This window comes from Petaurus breviceps, unplaced genomic scaffold (genome assembly GCF_028583685.1).
Source record: "Petaurus breviceps papuanus isolate PSGF00001 unplaced genomic scaffold, PetGlider_PUasm1.0 490, whole genome shotgun sequence".
Taxonomy (NCBI): Eukaryota; Metazoa; Chordata; class Mammalia; order Diprotodontia; family Petauridae; genus Petaurus; species Petaurus breviceps.
In genome coordinates, this window is record NW_027186352.1 from 22,791,041 (window position 1) to 22,808,605 (window position 17,565).

At 42.2% G+C, this 17,565-nt stretch overlaps 1 protein-coding gene across 9 annotated transcripts in view; it reads right to left on the reverse strand.

The window, feature by feature from the left end:
• ANK3 (ankyrin 3) overlaps window positions 1–17,565 on the reverse strand; it is a 741,327-nt gene that overhangs the window by 232,676 nt on the left and 491,086 nt on the right. For all 9 annotated transcript variants that reach the window (XM_069101834.1, XM_069101837.1, XM_069101836.1 and 6 more), the window contains 4 exons: window positions 14,557–14,658; window positions 13,854–13,952; window positions 13,471–13,569; window positions 3,196–3,294 (listed from right to left, as the gene is read on the reverse strand). In XM_069101834.1, the coding sequence (XP_068957935.1) occupies window positions 3,196–3,294; window positions 13,471–13,569; window positions 13,854–13,952; window positions 14,557–14,658 (399 nt within the window). The remainder of the gene's footprint in view (window positions 1–3,195; window positions 3,295–13,470; window positions 13,570–13,853; window positions 13,953–14,556; window positions 14,659–17,565) is intronic.

The window sequence follows — 17,565 nt, forward strand, 5'->3', positions numbered from 1 at the left end:
AAGAGCACCGGCTCCAGTGTTGAGAAGACCTGGAGATCGAATCCCGGTCTCAGACACTCAGCACCACACCCAGTTATGGCCGTGTAACCTTGAGCAAGTTACTTAACCCCGATTGCTTTAAAAAAAAAAAAATTGGTTCCAGGTCACAAAGTGAATAGTGATGGAACCAGGATCTGAACCCAACTCTCTTAAGGCAGGGTGGGGTCAGAGGTTTTCCATTCTAGTCCAGGCTCTTCCCACTAACTTGCTATGTGACTTTAAAGAACTCACTTGTCCTATCTGGGCTTTAGTTCTTCCACCTCTATGACCTGACGCCTTCCAGTAAAATAGACCAAGTCATCTCTGAAATCTAAAATTTATGATCAGACTACTCAGTCCATTGGCCCCATCTTACCTGAGGAACTCTCCTATTTGCCCAACCGCAGCACAGGGAAAATGTCTTTATGGAGACCTCCTAACTCCCAAACCTGACACTCTTTTCAAACCAGACTGCTTCCCCTAGAGGAATGATTGTTGTCACCACCTAAGGATCTTTTATACTAAAGCATTCACCATCAGGATCTTTATATAGCAATCCCTCTAGCATATCTGATTTACTCCACGACTCTGATTCAACATTCAGTTAACAAAAACTTCATGGAGAGCCTCCCAATTATAGAAAGCTTAAGAAACCTGAATCTATATTAAATGATTTTAAAAATGAGCTTTATTGCTATAGTTTGCCTTTATATCACCCATATTTCCCATAGTACCTCCCTCCACTTCCAAGAAGCCAACCCCATCTTCTCTTGTGATTAGGCTGGTGTCCTTTTAATCTGAGAAAAAAAGTAAAAGGGGAAGCCAAAGGCTTCTATATCTGGATTCCTACTTCAAATTCAATGCAGATACTTACAAATGCAAATTCTTTAGATCCTTCCAGACAGGAATGTAAAGGTAGGCACTTTAACACAGATAAATAAACTGTAGTTGAGATGATTAACACCCAGGAGTGGTACTTCCTACTAATGCCAATTAATGCCTTCAGGCATTAGCCTTGTGTTAGTGGGGCTCAAATTAGTAACTCCAGATTCTGTTTTCAGACCAAGTTTAAATGGTTTGGCTTACTTTTGGTTTTCCCAGTTATTCTTAGCAGAAGGATAATAACAAAAGGATTTTATTAGTGTCTTATTCTGATAATTCATTTCTAAGGGCATCAGAAGTAGAGTCTTGTATCACCGGGATATCAATATTCAACAAACAGGAATGCAAATTTGGGGATAGGTTTCATCCCATGGTGACAGAATGACAGTGGTATCCTAGAGTTAGAGGGACCATAAAAGCCATCTAATTCAACCCTTTCATTTTTACAGATAAGGAAACTGAGGCTCAATCAGCTTAAGTCACTTGCCCAAAGTTACATAAAGGGTCAATAACAAGAACCAGGGTTTGAACCCATATCTTCTGATTCCAAATTATGAACAAAAGCCAAACAAAAAAAGTGAGAAAATATATGTAGGTATAATAATGTTATGCTCTCCCCAGTGTTGGCTAGTTTTGCTAAACTATTTTGTTTTTATCTTTTAAATTTTTTGATCTAAGTGATGGTTTCTTGGCAGTGGAGTCAGAGATATACTGGGAAATATAGATTGATATAAAGGCAAAACATAGCAAGAAAGTTTATTTTTAAAATTAATGTACATAAGCAGTTTTTTTATGCTTTCTGTAATCAAGAGGCTCTCCATGAAGTATTGTTTGTTAACGGGATGTTGAAAACAGAGTCATGGGGTGCATGCTATGTAAAGACCTTGATGGTGAATGCTTTTGTAGAAGATCCTTAGGTGATGACAATAATCATTTCCCTCATGGCTTTGGAAAGAGTGTCGGGTTTGGGAGTCAGGAGACCTGCGTCCCAGTCCCCATTCTGCAGCACTAACTTGCTGAGAGACTGTTACCAAGTAAGGCATCTCCCTGTTCTTTAGGTCTTTGTTCCCTCAAGTGTTAAAAAAAGTAGATTCTACTTGAAGATGCTGAGTTCCTTCCAGCTCTAACATTCTGCAATTCTCCATGTCTTCCACCATTTCTATAGATAGGACATTTGGTATATCCAAGAGGAAAGTGGGAAATTCAGTGAAACATGAACTCAATACTTAAACAGATCTGTGATCTCAGTTGCAGGAGTGGTCTCCAACAAGAAGGTTTCAGCCTATTCATGTTTGTCTGTCTTGGGCTACTGTTACCCCCAGGCTCCCTCAAGGGGTCCCCCCCCATCATGGTGGAGGCCTTTTTTGCTCCATGAACACTGGGTACCTCTCCTAACACTCAGATATTGGGAATAATAAATTGTAGGGGAGGTAGTGAGGCATAGTATCTAGAGAGTCAATGCTGGAGTTAGAAAAACCTAGGCTCAAGTGAACAATAACATCTAAGTGACCTGGGGACAAGCCTCAGGCAACTTTCTAAGGCTATGGAATACAGAGCAACTAAAGACCTGTATTGGTAGAGGGAATCTGGAAAGTGGGAATCCCTACATAATTCAGTGGTTAGCACAGTGCCTGGGCCATTTATAGTAGGGACTTAATAAATATTTATTGACTGATTTTTTTAATAGATGAATCCTGACACTGATGTAATGAAAGGTCCAGTCCAAAAAATAAATAGATTATAGTTATGAAATATGTATTAAAGTGATAAAAATTACTCCTAGAAATTGCTATATATTATTTAGTCATTATTATAATTATACCCTCACTCAGAACTATAGGGAAAAAATATTACCAAACAATCATCAGACCAATATTTAATTACAAAAATAATTAATTTAATTTTTTAAAAATTGTTACCATGGAAGCAAAATACTAAGTTTATGGAAATCCTCCTAAATGAATGCAATAAATGTGAATAATGGTTCAATATCTGAGCAGAAGAAGATACTCATAGAGGGACAATGTGCTTCAGCAAAATGACAGATTCTTTGAATTTTTAAAAGCTGGTTTATTCTTGTTTCATTAAAAAAAAAGACCAGATAAAATCCCTATATTCACTTCTCTTTGCACTCTTAACTACTCATGTGATAGACTGGGCTATTCACTACTCCAGGCCTCTGTAATAACCTTTCATACTTAAGGAAACACAAAAAGAATCTGTCCATGTGAAAATGGCCTGTGAATTACAAGTCAATTATATATAGGAGAGAACCCCTTTCAAACCATTCATTACCTCTGTGGCCAGGCTCTGACTTGCCCCATTATCCAGAAGAAACTTGACGACTTCCAGGTGGTTTTCCTGGGCTGCCATGTACAATGGTGTAAATCCATTCTGCAAAGTGAGACAAACATGTCAGTTCAGTGTGCTAAAACCATCAATTTTTCAACCTTCTAGTGTAATGAGGAAAGGCTATTAACCTTCTTTAAAACAGTCAATCGAGTACACTTGGTTAGCCTGGGCCCCAGGCTACTGGGGGGAGGGGAGGATGATGGCACAGAGACCATACCAGAGCCTTTCTGAGTATAGACTTCACTGGCATAGACTTTGAAAATCCAGAGTCAACAAGCCTGAGACTCAGTTTCCCCTTCTGTAAAAAGAAGGGAGTTGGACTAAAAGACCTTTGAAGACCCTTCCAGTATTAAATCTGTGATCCCATGAATTTGTCTTCTATATTGTCAGGAATTAATTCTTAAGGGTGTAAAGTTTACCTAATCTACCAAAACATGTAAAAGATAAGCTTTAATTTCAGTGTCATCTTTTCAAAAAATTAACATCCCTTTTGTCAAGCCACGAACATCTACTCTAAACAGGAGAGACAATGTTTTCAGGTTAGGACAGAGACCTAGTCAGACAGAAGACTGCCTGGCTGAGGAGATGTTAACACAGACTTTAAATTGTTGTTAAATTTCACGATAAGAATCATAAATAAATATCCACACCTCCAAAAGGTGGGTACTTCAGTCTCCAAAGTGTAGGGTAGTGTGCATCGACGCAATTTCTAAATTAAATCTATATCGTCAGCTCCCTGTTTTCTGCCCCATTTCCTTGGATGTTTATACAGGCATTAATTTCCGAATGCTTTATTTATCAGGTGGAATTAGCTACCAGTTCACTACTAATTGTCTTGCAGCATTTGCTGGTTTCCCATTATATTTATGTAGGATGTGCCCTACATAACTCCAAGAAACATCCTTTGGAAATAATGCTTAGGTTTGAAATCTAGAAGTATGCTTTGATTCTTCCCTTTTTCTCACTCACCAAATATAATCAGTTGCCAAATGGCATTGATTTTTGTCTTGATAGAAACACTGGCCGCACGGCCGGGCCTAGTGTTAGAAGTTCTGCCCCTGGATGTGTGACCCCCATTTTACTGCTGGGGAAACACAGGCTAAGAGAGATCAAGTGACTTGACTAGGGTTAATACCTAGTAAGTGGCTGATGCAGGATTTGAACTCAGGTCTTCCATATTTCCAGGTCCAACAATCTCTCTGAGCTGAGTAATTTCTACCAGACCTTCCCAGTCATAAAAGGCTCCATCCCTACTCCCCTCCACTTATCTCCTTGGACACTAAATGTCCTTTACATTGTCATCCTGCTAACTCTATGCTTTTGTGGAACCAGTTTTTGGTATCAGGTAGAGTAAATCTGTAAGGGGTAACAGTGAAATACACAGGTCATATGGTAGTGGGTAGAAAGACAGCCTTGGATCCAGGCAGACGCTGGTTCAAGTGCTGCTTAAGAAACATGCAGATTATGTGTCCCTGCTTCACACACAGAGCCTCTCAGAGCCCTAAGCAACAGACTCTAAATTACAGATGAGTTGCTGATCTCCAGAGGGAGGGAATCAGAATTTATTAAGCACCTCCTATGTTCATGCTAAGCGCATCACAAATATTATCTCATTTGATCCTCATAGCAATCCTGGGAGCTAAGTACTGAAATCACCCCTGTTTTCCAGTTGAGGAAACTGAAGCAAACAGAGGTGAAATGACTTGCCCAGGGTCACAAAGCTAGGCAGGGTCAGAGGCTGGATTTTAACTCAAGTCTTCCTGACTCCAATTCCAAGGCTCTGTCCCCTGTGCCACATCAAAGTGACTCCCGGTGCTGGTGCAACCACAAGTGGAGACCCAAAGGAGAAGATGCTAAAAAGCGAATTCCATGCTAGACCTCCTTTGATGACGTGCTCTATGTAGCTACATGAGACGCATTTTAACATGCCATCTTCTTCTGACCATCCCCAGGGCAGACTTTTCAAAGGGCATTGGAAGCACTACTGTATTTTGCATAATAAATGGTTTTCTCTAACACTTTTCTTCTGCTCCTGTCCATCTTTTGGGCAATCTGGGGCAACCCTTGCTCAGCACAAGGAGGATTCAGCCAAAGCTCTGGGGTACTTAAGGACCATGTTTTGTTGTGAGGATAATTGTGCTCACAAGGGTCATTCTGAGAGTTTGGAGCCAGCTTTGGGGCAGCTTGAGGAGCGAACCAAAAGCTTGGAAAAGAATTGCTCAACAAGTGGTTTATTTTTATGGAATTGCATTAATTATGTTGTCCTATGGACAACATGTATGTCCTATGTTAACACCTGGAATGAGGAAATGAGTCAAAAGACCTTTGGCAACAATGTGAGACATCTCCAAGTCTATGTGCAGACTCATGAGCTCCCTCTTGGAAAGAGCCCCTGCCCAGGTCCAGTGGACTCTTATTTCACACATATTAATTTCCTACCAGGCAGCAACCTCATTCTTGATTAGAAGGACAGAATTAGGAGGGGATGGCAGCTGATGCAGATGGGGAAGTACCGACAGGGGGTGACAGATGGAAGGGGAGGCCATGGTGGGCAGCTAAGTTGGTGACTCAAAACCATGATGTTTGGGGAGTAGTTGGAAACAGTGGGACTGTTAGCTTGGAGAGAGAAGTCTTGGGATTATGGAAAAGAAGAGCAGAAGCATCTTCTCCAAGACTGGCAAGCTGGGTGTCAGCCTCACTCTCCCTCACCATTCACCACCCCCTGCCCCCACTTCCATATCCAAGCATTGTCAAATCCTAATATTTCTGCCTTCATAACAGATCTTGAATACTCCCCCTTCTCTTCTCTGATGCCTTGTAATGTAAATGCAAATTTAAAGATCTTCCCTGCCCCTAGGCTAAAGTGCCCCTGGAGCCTGGGGTGGGAGGCTTGTTTTTCAGTTGATACTTTTTGATTGGCCAGTGGGTCCAAAAGGTTGTTACATTCTCTGAGCCAGGAGAGGGCTATATAAGCCCTGATGTGTAGCTTTGTTTTTGGGGCTCACTTTGAGAAGTGCTCTGTGATTTCATCTGAATTATGGGAAGCCGTTGTCCAGAGCCCCCGGCTTTGAAACTCAGATGTTGAAACCCAGATGTTGACTGGGTATGGATGTAATGGTTGGACAGTTTGAAATCTGTCTACTTGATCTGTTTCTGTCTTGATAATTCTGTCTGTATATTCTGAAGTTCGGGGTGCTGACCTCTTTCCCCTGAACTAGGTAAATGATACATATTTGACTGATTAAAGTAAGCTTGTTAACCCATTTTGAGTTGCTTTCCTTTATCAAAGCAGATCTAAGAACCTGTATTGGCAGCAAACCCTGAGGATGCTTGGGGTGCTTGCTGCTACATGCCGTCAACCACCCTGATTCAGGTCCTTATGGCCTCCCAACAGGACTGCGGCAATAGCCTGCTGCTATGTCTCCCTTACCCAAATCGCGCCCCCCCCGCCCCCCACCCCACTCAAATCAGTCCTCCATTCAGTTGTCAAATTAATCTTCTAAAACATAGGTCTGACTCTCTCTCCTCTTCTTCAATAAACTGCCATGGCTACCTATTACCTTTAGGAACAGATCTGAAATCCTCTGACTTTCAAAGCTTGTGCTAATCTGTTCTCTTGCTACCTTTCCTGTCTTCCTCCACCCTCGGACTGCCTGGTACTCCTCACACAGGACACTCGATCACCTGACAGCATTTTCTCTGGCTGCCTTCCACTAAGGAAACATTCTCCCTCCGCACCTCTGCCTCCCAGCTCCCCTGACTTCCTTTGAGCATCAGCTACAGTCCCTTCTGCAAAGTCTTCTCCGTCTCCCTGAACACTGGTCCCTCCCCCCTGTTCATTCTCACCAGCTGATCCGGTTAGATCTTCTTCATCCACGGTTGTTTGCATGCTGTCTCCAGCATTAGATGGTGAGGCCCCTGAGGGCAGGGCCTGTCTTGTACCTCTCCTCCTCCAGCACAATGCTGGCACATAGGAATGGCCTAACAATCACTGCTTGACCATAACGAGGATGAGTTTTTGTTAAGAGGCAATGAGCCTTTTATTGATGAAAGCATCAGGGGATGGATGGCGACTTGCCAGGGACATTCTGAAAGGGGGTTCTGCCAAGGATGGATTGAGTGGCAGGGCCTCTAGGCCTCTCCCACTCTAAGATTCTAATATTCTGAGTTAAATTGCCTCCATGCCGAGGTGCTAAAGACAGGAGTATGGCAAAAAAGGTACCAGACACCAAAGGGAAGGAGGAAACACCCATATTGCAGCCTGGTAGAACAGGTAGGGTCTGTAATGATGAACCTGAATCAGTAAGAAAAGGTGAGACTCTATGTAACTCACAATATCTATGAGATTCCATTCAGAGGGAGTAAAGGGAAGGGATTCTGGGATAGTGATGACACCTTCCTTCCAGGGCTGGGGTGAGTTCAAGGGAGAAAACATATGCAAACTGCTTTGTAAGCTCAAAGAGGAAGGAAGGAAAAAAGGAAGGAAGGAAGGAAGAAAAAAAGGTGAGGAAAAGAAGGAAGGAATAAAGAGAGAAAGGAAGGAAGAAAGGAAGGAAGAGAGGAAGAAAGGGGAAGGGGAGGAAGGGAAGAAGAAAGGAAGGAATGGAGAAAGGAAAGAAGGAAGGGAAGGAGGGAGAAAGGAAGAAAGGGAAGAAAGGAAGGAGAGAGGGAAGAAGAGTGAGGAAGAGAAGGAGGAAAAGAAAAAGGGAGAGGGGAAGGGAGGGAGGAAGGGAACAAGAATTTACCAAGTTCCTACTCTGTGCCAGGCACTGCACTAAACATTGTATAAATATCATCTCATTTCATCTCCGCAACATTCCTGGGAATTGGATGCTATTATTAGCCCCATTTTACAGTTGAGGAAACTGAGGCAGAAGGTAATTGACTTGTCCAAGGTCCCAGAATTAGAAAAGGTCTGTGGCCAAATGTGATCTTGGGGGTTCTTGACTGTAAGCCCAATGCCCTATCCCCGGGCCACCCAGATGCCTCTACAAAGCAATGCAGCCATAGAATTTCTTCCTTCTTTCTCTCTTTCTCTTTCTTTCTTTCTTTCTTTCTTTCTTTCTTTCTTTCTTTCTTTCTTTCTTTCTTTCTTTCTTTCTTTCTTTCTTTCTTTCTTTCTTTCTTTCTTTCTTTCTTTCTTTCTTTCTTTCTTTCTTTCTCTCTCTTTCTCTCTCCCTTCCTTCCTTCCTCCTCCTCCTCCTTCTATTATTATTTATTCTGCTCTTAATGATGCACTATCCTGGAAAGTTTAAGCTCCAGGTATGATATTTTTTTCAAAGAAAAGCCTTCTGTAACATCAGATACAAGTCTGCCCCGGTGATCTCTCTCTCCCTGACTCCAAGGCCAGGGCATTCCTGGTGCCACAAATAGACTTTGACTAAGACAGAACACGGCAGCGCTGTCCTTCAGCTGCTCGGGCCCTAGAGAACCCTCTGGAGGAAGACAGGAAGGTCAGTGGGCTGGCAGTGATATAGAACGTAGCTTCTAAGACATTAAAGATTTTAGAATTTTAAGATTTTAATTCATTTACAATTTTGTATTATACATATGTCCACCCAAACACACATCTATGTAGACATACATACAAATGAAGGTATTACATAACACAGATGTTTACATGTCTACACAGCCACACTGATAGACGTTCCCTGTCTGGGAGTCCCCTCCTCCCCACCAGTTAAGTCACAGGACCTCTCCCTCCTCCTTTGATGTGTCCGTCTTGTCTTTCCCAGACAGAATGCCGGCTCGCTGTGGGCAGAGCCTGTCTCATGTTTGTGTTTTATCCCCAAGCCTAGCATAGAGCCTAACACCAAGTTGGTGCTTTATAAATACTTGATGATTGTTTGTGAAATAATTTAGTATTTTCCCCCCATTTGACATATTAGGAAAAAGAGGCTCAAAGTGACTGCCTGCCTTGCCCAGGGTGACTCAAGAAGGAAGAGGCAGCACAGGGATTTGAATGCAGGGCTCCTGCCTCAAGTATGAGGCTCTTTCCACTCTATCTCTCAGGACTAAGCCACAGCAAACAAACAAAAAATCACTTGGGATAAGCATTGTTGACACATCCAGCATCACCCACTTCACTTGTAAACATTATTATTGGTTTGAATGAAGCTGTTTATTGCTTCTTCTTAATCAATCAGTGAACACTTATTAAACACCTACTATGTGCTAGGCACTGGGTTAAGTGCTGGGGATACACAAAGAGACAAAAGACAGTCCCTGGCCTCAAGGAGCTTCCAATCTAATCGGGGAGGCAGCGTGCAAACAAATCCAAAGCAGGCTCCATGCAGGATCCATACATGCAGCCCAAGTGACCTCCTGGTTGTTCAATGACTGTTCAATGACTCAGGCTTCCATCTTTGCGCCTCTGTGCCTTTGCACCCTTGGCCTCGGCTCCCTTCTTGCCCCACGTCCCAGAATTCTTTGTTCCATTCAAAGTTCAGCTTACTACAAAGAAGGCATTTTCTCCATCCACGCCCCTTGCTTAGAGGTTCATGCTCTCCTTGCCCACCCCCCAAATTTTATTTTCCTTTCTAATCATTGTAACTCTGGCATCTGTGTCATTTAAAAAGTTTCAAGAGACATAATATGTGGGTAATTTAATCATTTTATTAATAATCCCAGCACATTTATTAATACAAGGATAGTCATTTGACCTTCTTTCTTAGACCAAAGATAAACATGGTGGTGGGCTCATGGTTTATATGCCCTTGGAAAAGGGGTCTTCCCAAGGGTGGCAATGTACTCAGATTGGTCAACAATTAATGAGAGAATGAAAATTACAGTGAGAGGCTGGATCTGAACTTTGATTATGTCATGTACTTCTTAAGTTACCCTCAGCTTTGGGCATTCTGTTCAAAGAATTTATTCCTGCCCAAACCTGAGTTGGCTACAATGGCTTCCCATCTGGGTGGTGTCTGAACAAGAACATTAGTTTAATCTCATTAACAGTGATGTCCTTCAAGAGACCAAACTTAAAATCATGAGTTAAAAAAACTGGGGCAACTCTGGACCTTTCCAAATCACTGATTATTAATAATCATTTCTCTCACAGCCCAGAATCAGACAGTCATTGAAGAAGCTTTTACTAACTGCTGACTATGTGCCAGGACAAGACAACCTAAGGGACAGGAGAATGTCAGCTGCTTGAGGGCAGGGACTCATTCACCCCAGCACCTAGAACAGCACCTCGCATGGGAGGAATTCATGACATTGCTGGGTCTGGTCTCTGTCTGAAAGACCAGCAATCAATACTGCCTGCCTGCCTGTCCACTACTGGTTTTCCTTCCAAGATCAGCGTGTCAAGTAAAGTTGTTGGGGTTTTTTAGTATCTTTTTGCAAGATTTTGTCACACTTTAAATGTTGCCCACATGCTGACATTTTAATAGGATAAAATGATTGACTTTGTTTTCTCTGAAACATCTATAAAGTTGTAAGGGACTTCAGAGGCCATGTAGTCAAACTTTACTCATGAGGTTTTTTTCCTCACTTTACACATGAGGAAATTGAGGCCCACAGAGGTTAAGTCACTTGTCCGAGATCCCCAAGACTGAAGCTAGGGCCCCTGATTCCCAGCCTGGCTCCCTTTCCTGGGTCTCACCCTTAGCTTCTCCCAACACTTTGATCCACACTGTGTTCAATGGCTCTTAGAAAGTAGCTTCTGAAGTATTATTCAGAGGAGCACATTGCGGACATGTCTGGGCACTCAGACCATTCTTTATGGATTCTGGCCATGTAACAATGCAGGCAGGCGGCCACAGAGCCGAGGACCTCTCGGTCGTGCTCCGTGGTTCACGAGATTTCAAGGCCAGCTCCACGTAACATGGGATTTCACCAGCTGAATTCTCCTGGCTATTTTTAAAAAACATTTATAGGGGATAGACATCCAGAGGAATGCAGACTGAACTGCAATTTATTTTTTTAAATGTGCTTTCCCACATTTTATAGGTAAGATCAGATAATATGAATCCTCTGGGCATGGCCCAGATCTGAGCATATAAGGAAACTGCTTATATTATATATATTTTATATATATTAAGGATAAAAGCATATGAGGAGCCAAGGAGATAAACTTGTCTAATTGGTTTATTGGAGGTTGGTCTTATACATATGTTCCAGGCTCTATGCCAATCACTGGGTATACAGTGAATAACAAACACTGTCCCTGCCTTTGGGGAGGGCACATTCTAATGGAGGAAACAACATGCAAGTGACTGGGTCTATATGGGTTGTACAGTCAAGGTCTAGGCTGTGTGACCCTGGACAAGTCACTTAACTGGTCTTATATTTTGCCCCCTTTTCTCCACATACTCTTCCATCCAGAGACACAGGCTGCCATGTTGTCCTCACACAAAACCCTCCATCTTTAGGCTTTGGGCATTTTCTCTGGGGCCTCCCAGCCCTGGAAGGCTCTCCCTCCTCAACGCCTCCCAACTTCCTTCAGTATCATGCCTCTCTAACATTATTCCAAGTGACGTTTATAGGCCACAGGTATCTACACCTGGAACTAGAAAGATCAAATCTTTTAAATTTTTTTGGAGGTAATTGAGATTAAGTGACTTACTCAGGGGCACATAGCTAGTAAGTATCTGAGATCAAATTTGAACTCAGGTCCTCCTGAGTTAGAAAGACCACATCTAAGAGAAATCAGGCTGATGAAAGCTCTGCTGCTGTCTCCTTTTTGGCCTCTGGCTCTAGATACCATCACAGGCATCACTAGGGTGGGCAATGCCCAGTGTGGGGGAAGCTAGCCACAGGTCTGTGAACCAGGAAGATTTCCCCTCCCCAGCAAATAGACTTGAATTGTTCCCCTTAGATAAAGGTGGGACAACGAGCCTAAGTTTTCCATCCTATTCTTAGAATTTGGTGAGAGATTTAGTGGGAAGAATGGTCACAAACCATCAGATTTAGAGCTAGGGAGAATCCACCACTTCTAATAAGTAACTTGACAAACCTCCTGGGGTCTCAGTTTTATCACCTGTAAAGTGAGGGGATTGATTGGATTGCATGTACTCTGAGGCCCTTTCTCATGACCAGAGAAATTAAGCATATGCTATTGTCCTATTTTACAGATGAGAAACTGAGACCCAGTAGTAAAATCATACAACAAAGTTACCTTAAAGCATAGTGTATAGAGAACAGGACCTACAGTCAGGGAGACTCATCATCCTGATTTCAAATCTTGCCTCTGACACTTACTAGCTGTGTGACCCTGGGCAAGTCACTTAACCCTCTTTGCCTCAGTTTCCTCCTCTATAAAATAAGCTGGAGAAGGAAATGGCAAACCAGTCCAGCATCTGGCAAGAAAACCACAAATGGGGTCATGAAGAGTCAGCCACGGAAAGAACTGGACAGCAAGTGAAACCACTTGGCCAAGGTCACATAATAATAATTATCAGCAACAGAACATGAACCCAAGTTTCCAGCTTCTAAGACCAGTGCTTTTTCCATTACTCCAGAAATGTTCTCTGAGGGGATTAGTGTCTCACTTTTTTTTCTATCTCAGAAAATTAGGCAATTGTTAGGATGGATCTGGCTCCCTGCCAAAAGCTGCAAAGACTGGCCAGAAAGTGCCTTGTTCCCTTATGCTATTGGTTATAACAGCCATGTGCTTTGGGCTGCTAGGATCAGTTGCTGTCTTCTGGAAATCCTCCCCCCAACCATTCACCCCCCCCCCCCAAAGCTGGTTTCAACACTCTGCCTTGTGTCTGCTTAGCATTACTGCCTTATCTGAAGGCTACATTACACACATTCTCCAGTCCTCTGCTGAACACCAGTCAGCTGCTAACTTTTCCAATTCCAAACACAGGACCATTCATTAACAGAGAATGTTTTCAAAGGTATGTGGGTTCATAGGAAACTTTTGGAAAAAAAAATCACCACCTCCTTAATTTATGAGTTAGAGACGATACTTCAAATGAGCTTAAAATTCAGAATGTTTTGGCAATGGTATACGCATTTTTTTCATCCTGACTATCACCCCATTTTGTTCCTAGATGGTATATAAAAATATATGTATATACATATGTAGATATGTGTACATATGTACACACACACACACACACACATATATATATATATAGACACACCAATAAACATACAAGTAGGAAAAAATTATTCATGCAATAATACTCATGAACTTTGTTTGGCCCAGTCAATCAATAAACATTCATTAAGGGCTTACTACATGCCAGGCACTGTAAGCCACCTTACCTGAGACTGTGCATTGAGGTTGGCTCCATTTATGGCTAATACTTTCACCACTTCTGTCTGGCCCGCCAGAGATGCTATGTGTAAAGCTGTATTTCCTTTCTGCAAGAAGGAAAGAGGACAGCATATTGTTGACACACTCATCATGATCTATGTGTTCTAAGTCCTTGAATCAGCAGGACCAGTCTTTCCAGGCTACACTGCCACCCAGATGAAAGAATGGTTGCTAGGAGATCTTTGTAGCTCACATTGGGGCCTATAATTATCATTGGCAATTGGTAACTGGACGTAACAGACCATTACTCTAATTCCTGTGTGGTTTATAATTGTCAGTGACCTTGGTGACTGGACAATTTAAATGAGAACATTGGATCCGAGACACTGACCTTTGTGGCTGCATCCACATTGGCATCCCGATGTATCAGCTCAGATACGACTTCCACGTGCCCTTCTTTGGAGGCCAGATGGAGCGCATTCAACCCATTCTGATGAAAAGTAACGAGAAAACTTGACTTGGCATGTTGAAAAACCACATACAATCTACCTCTTATGGATTCTCAAGGTAACAGTCCTCACCAACACACTCACGAGATAGCTGCCTACATGTAAATGTTATAGGAACTTTAGTTAGGGGAGTAAAGCTCCCAAGAGGAAATATGACTTCTTATGATCCTCACTGAGTTTCAGAACACACCAGAAGACAAACATCCTGGGATCTGAAGCCTTTGATGTAGGAATTTGTTTTGTCTTAATCATGCATATTTGTTACAAGCTTTATTTTTTTTTTCTTTTCTAGGGGCTGGGAAAGTGGGACAGAGAGAAAATAGATTTTTGTTGATTAAAAAAACAAAAATAAATTTAAAAAGCAATGCATTTTGCATGCTTCATGATTAAAAAGAAAAAAAAGCTTTAACCACTTTCTTAAGCAATGCCAAGGCATACTTTGATATTATAGATGAGGTAACAGATAATGGGATGGAGGAAGAGGCAGGAAGGTGGACTCATGAGAGTAAAAAGCAAATATTGTTTGCAGGGCAAACCCTGCTAAGACTGAGAGAACAAATGAAGTGTTGGTTCCTCAGGCCTGACCTGGTTGCAGATGTTGATGTCTACGCCATTCTTGATGTAGTCTAGTGCCTTTTCCAAATTCCCAGCTCGAGCAGCTCTTAGGTAGCTGGCATTTGCATCAGACTGAAAGAAAAGAAAGAGTTTGTGGTTAAGAAATGAGAGTGTGACATCTCTCTTTGCCAATCTAGTGGCCAGTCTCAGAAAGGTAGGAAAGAAAGAATGGGACACCGTGATAATGACAAATTTTGTCACTCTTGGGCCTAATGGGAGCGATCAGATGTCTGGTGAAAGTCTAAGAAAAATCCAAGAAGTGAACCAAGCTCTTTGAAAAATATTACTATTGGGGTGGCTAGGTGGTGCAGTGAGTAAAGTGCTGGCCCCAGAGTCAGGAGGACCGGAGTTCGGTTCCGGCCTCAGACACTTAACACCCACACAAAAAACTAGTCATATAACCTTGGGCAAATTACTGAACCCCAATTGCCCTCCAAAATAAGGCAAAAAAATATTGCTAGGATTGCAGCAAATATAGCTTTATTTCTATAGATACCCTTGAGGTGTTGTAATAAAGGTGCATAGACAAGAGAGATGGAAAGAGAGAGAGAGAGAGAGAGAGAGAGAGAGAAGAATGAGAAGTGAGAAGAGAGGTAGAGAGAGGAAAGAGAGGAAGAGAGATAGAAGAAGAAAGAGGAGAGAAAGAGAGAGTAGAAGGGGAAGGGGGAGAGAAGGAGAGAGGAAGAGACAGAGAAAGAGAGGAGACATTGACACAATAAAAGATTACCGGAGTAGGGAAATAAATGTGACTCTTAGAAAATCCAGTTGGAGACCTCTTCCTTCTATGCTTATCCTACTATTAAGCATTTAAATTAGGATAACTTCTTTTTTTTTTCAGGAGGGAAGGCTGGGCATTTGGGGTTAAGTGACTTGCCCAAGGTCACACGGCTGGTAAGTGTTAAGTGTCTGAGGCCACATTTGAACTCAGGTCCTCCTAACTCCAGGGCCAGTGCTCTATTCACTGCACCACCTAGCCGCCCCCAGGATAACTTCTTAATTGTTATATATTTGGGAAGTTGATTTCAGAATGAGATGCTTGCAGACATTCAGAACAGGTGTTAAATTCCTTGCAGGGAAAAATATCCTCTTAACTTTTACATGTTAATGATGTACCTCAGTCAATAGACAGGCATTTATTAGTTCCCTAACTGGAAGTACAGTACCAGGCTCTGGTTATACAAAGACAAAAACCAAAACAAGGAGTTTATATTCTGTTTGGCGGGTTTACATATATGTGTGTGTGTGTACATATAGAATAAAACCAAGGCAGTTTCAGAGTGAAGACATTAGCATTTAGCGTGATCCCAAAAGTGTTCATGTAAAAGGTCATGCTTGAGCTATGTTGTGAAGAAAACTGGGGTATCTAACATGTGAGGTATAGCAGAAGACATTCATTCCAATCATGGCAAAGTCATGGAGACAGGAGATGAAGTTTGGGAACACCATAATAATGGTAAATGTTGTCACTGCTGGGCTTAATGGGAGCAGTCACAGGGCCAGTTTGGCTCTGAGTTATCCAAGCCATAGTCTGCAGGAAACTCAACCAGGAGCACAGACACTGTTTGCCTGGAAATTAGCCTCCATGATATGAGATGAAACCAACTTGGATCGGACCTGACAGGTTACATCTTTACAGGAAGGAGAGGAGGAACAGGTTAGGCCACGAGGGGAGATGTCTTGCTTTTGGGGAGGGTCAGTCAGTCCTGCCCAATTCAGCACAGAAGCAATTGTCTTGGAAAAGTCAAATAGCTCCCCATTAGGTGGGGCCTTGTGGTTTATAAAAGCTTCCTTCACAAAACACCAATTCCTGTCCTACGCCAAGCTATTAGCATCTTCTCTTTTCACAGGTGAAGAAAATTATGTTCAGAACAGTGTTTCTGCCCACACAATGAGTCCACGGCAGATTTAGGATTAAAATCTCAAATTCTCTTTGATTCAAAGTCAATCAAAAAGTACCTACTATTTCCTGGGTGTTAGTGATACAAAAATAAATTTCAGATATATAAAATATAAAGAATGAAACAATTGCCACTCTTAAAGAACTTCTAAAATGATATAGATGTTCCATTATACCCCATTGCATTTCATGAGATTAATAAAATTAAGAAGATGATGGCACAAAAGAACCATGGCATAACAATGTATATTTTGGGATGATGGGTTTTTTTTCTTTAGTATTTAAAATTTTCATTTGAGTAGAGAATCTGGGAAAAAGATATGAAATTAGAGATCAAATTTGAGGCTGTTCAGTCAAATACCTGGGATTGTAAACTGTTTCAGCGAAACACACCGGTGTGTATTTACTATGGAGGAGGTGGTGAGAGGGACAGAATGCTGGGGAGACTTGGACAAATACACAGATCACATCAGAGCCAGGAGTTAAGTGGAAAAGGGGAAGTGATAAGCCTTTATTAACTTGGATAAGGGAAACTCGAATGTGGTCTTTGAGGACGTTCACTTCTGCCTGGAAAAGCATGGCTTCCCATATCTGTCTACCACTCATAAAAGATATGAGCTAGATGAAGATGATTCACTTGGGCTTGCCCAATAGGCCTCTCTGTGTCGGCTCAATGACTTATCTGTGAATGTTCCCAGAAGGGCTCTGATGCTGTCCTTGGAACTCATGACATCAGGCCGCCTGAATATTTTGACTGCCGGAGATAAAGGTTAAAAGCTAAAAGTCCCACTGATCTAAGTTCTAGGGCAAGAGAACGACTCATGGGTGGCAGAAGAGTCAGAACAGAGTGAAAGTTTTAGGAGCTCAGTCAGCTCAAGGGAATTTAATCCTGGAAAAGTTCACTCGTCCATTTGCATCTTGTCTCTGGTTTAAGGCTCTGGTGACTAAATCTGTTCCAAATGGTGCTGGTTCGTTATCCCAAGGACTTTGGGCAAGGATGAAATGAGCTAGGCTTTCACATGTATCCCACTCTCTCCTATCTCCCCTTAAATTCATCTGCAGCTTCAGGATTTAGAAGGGAG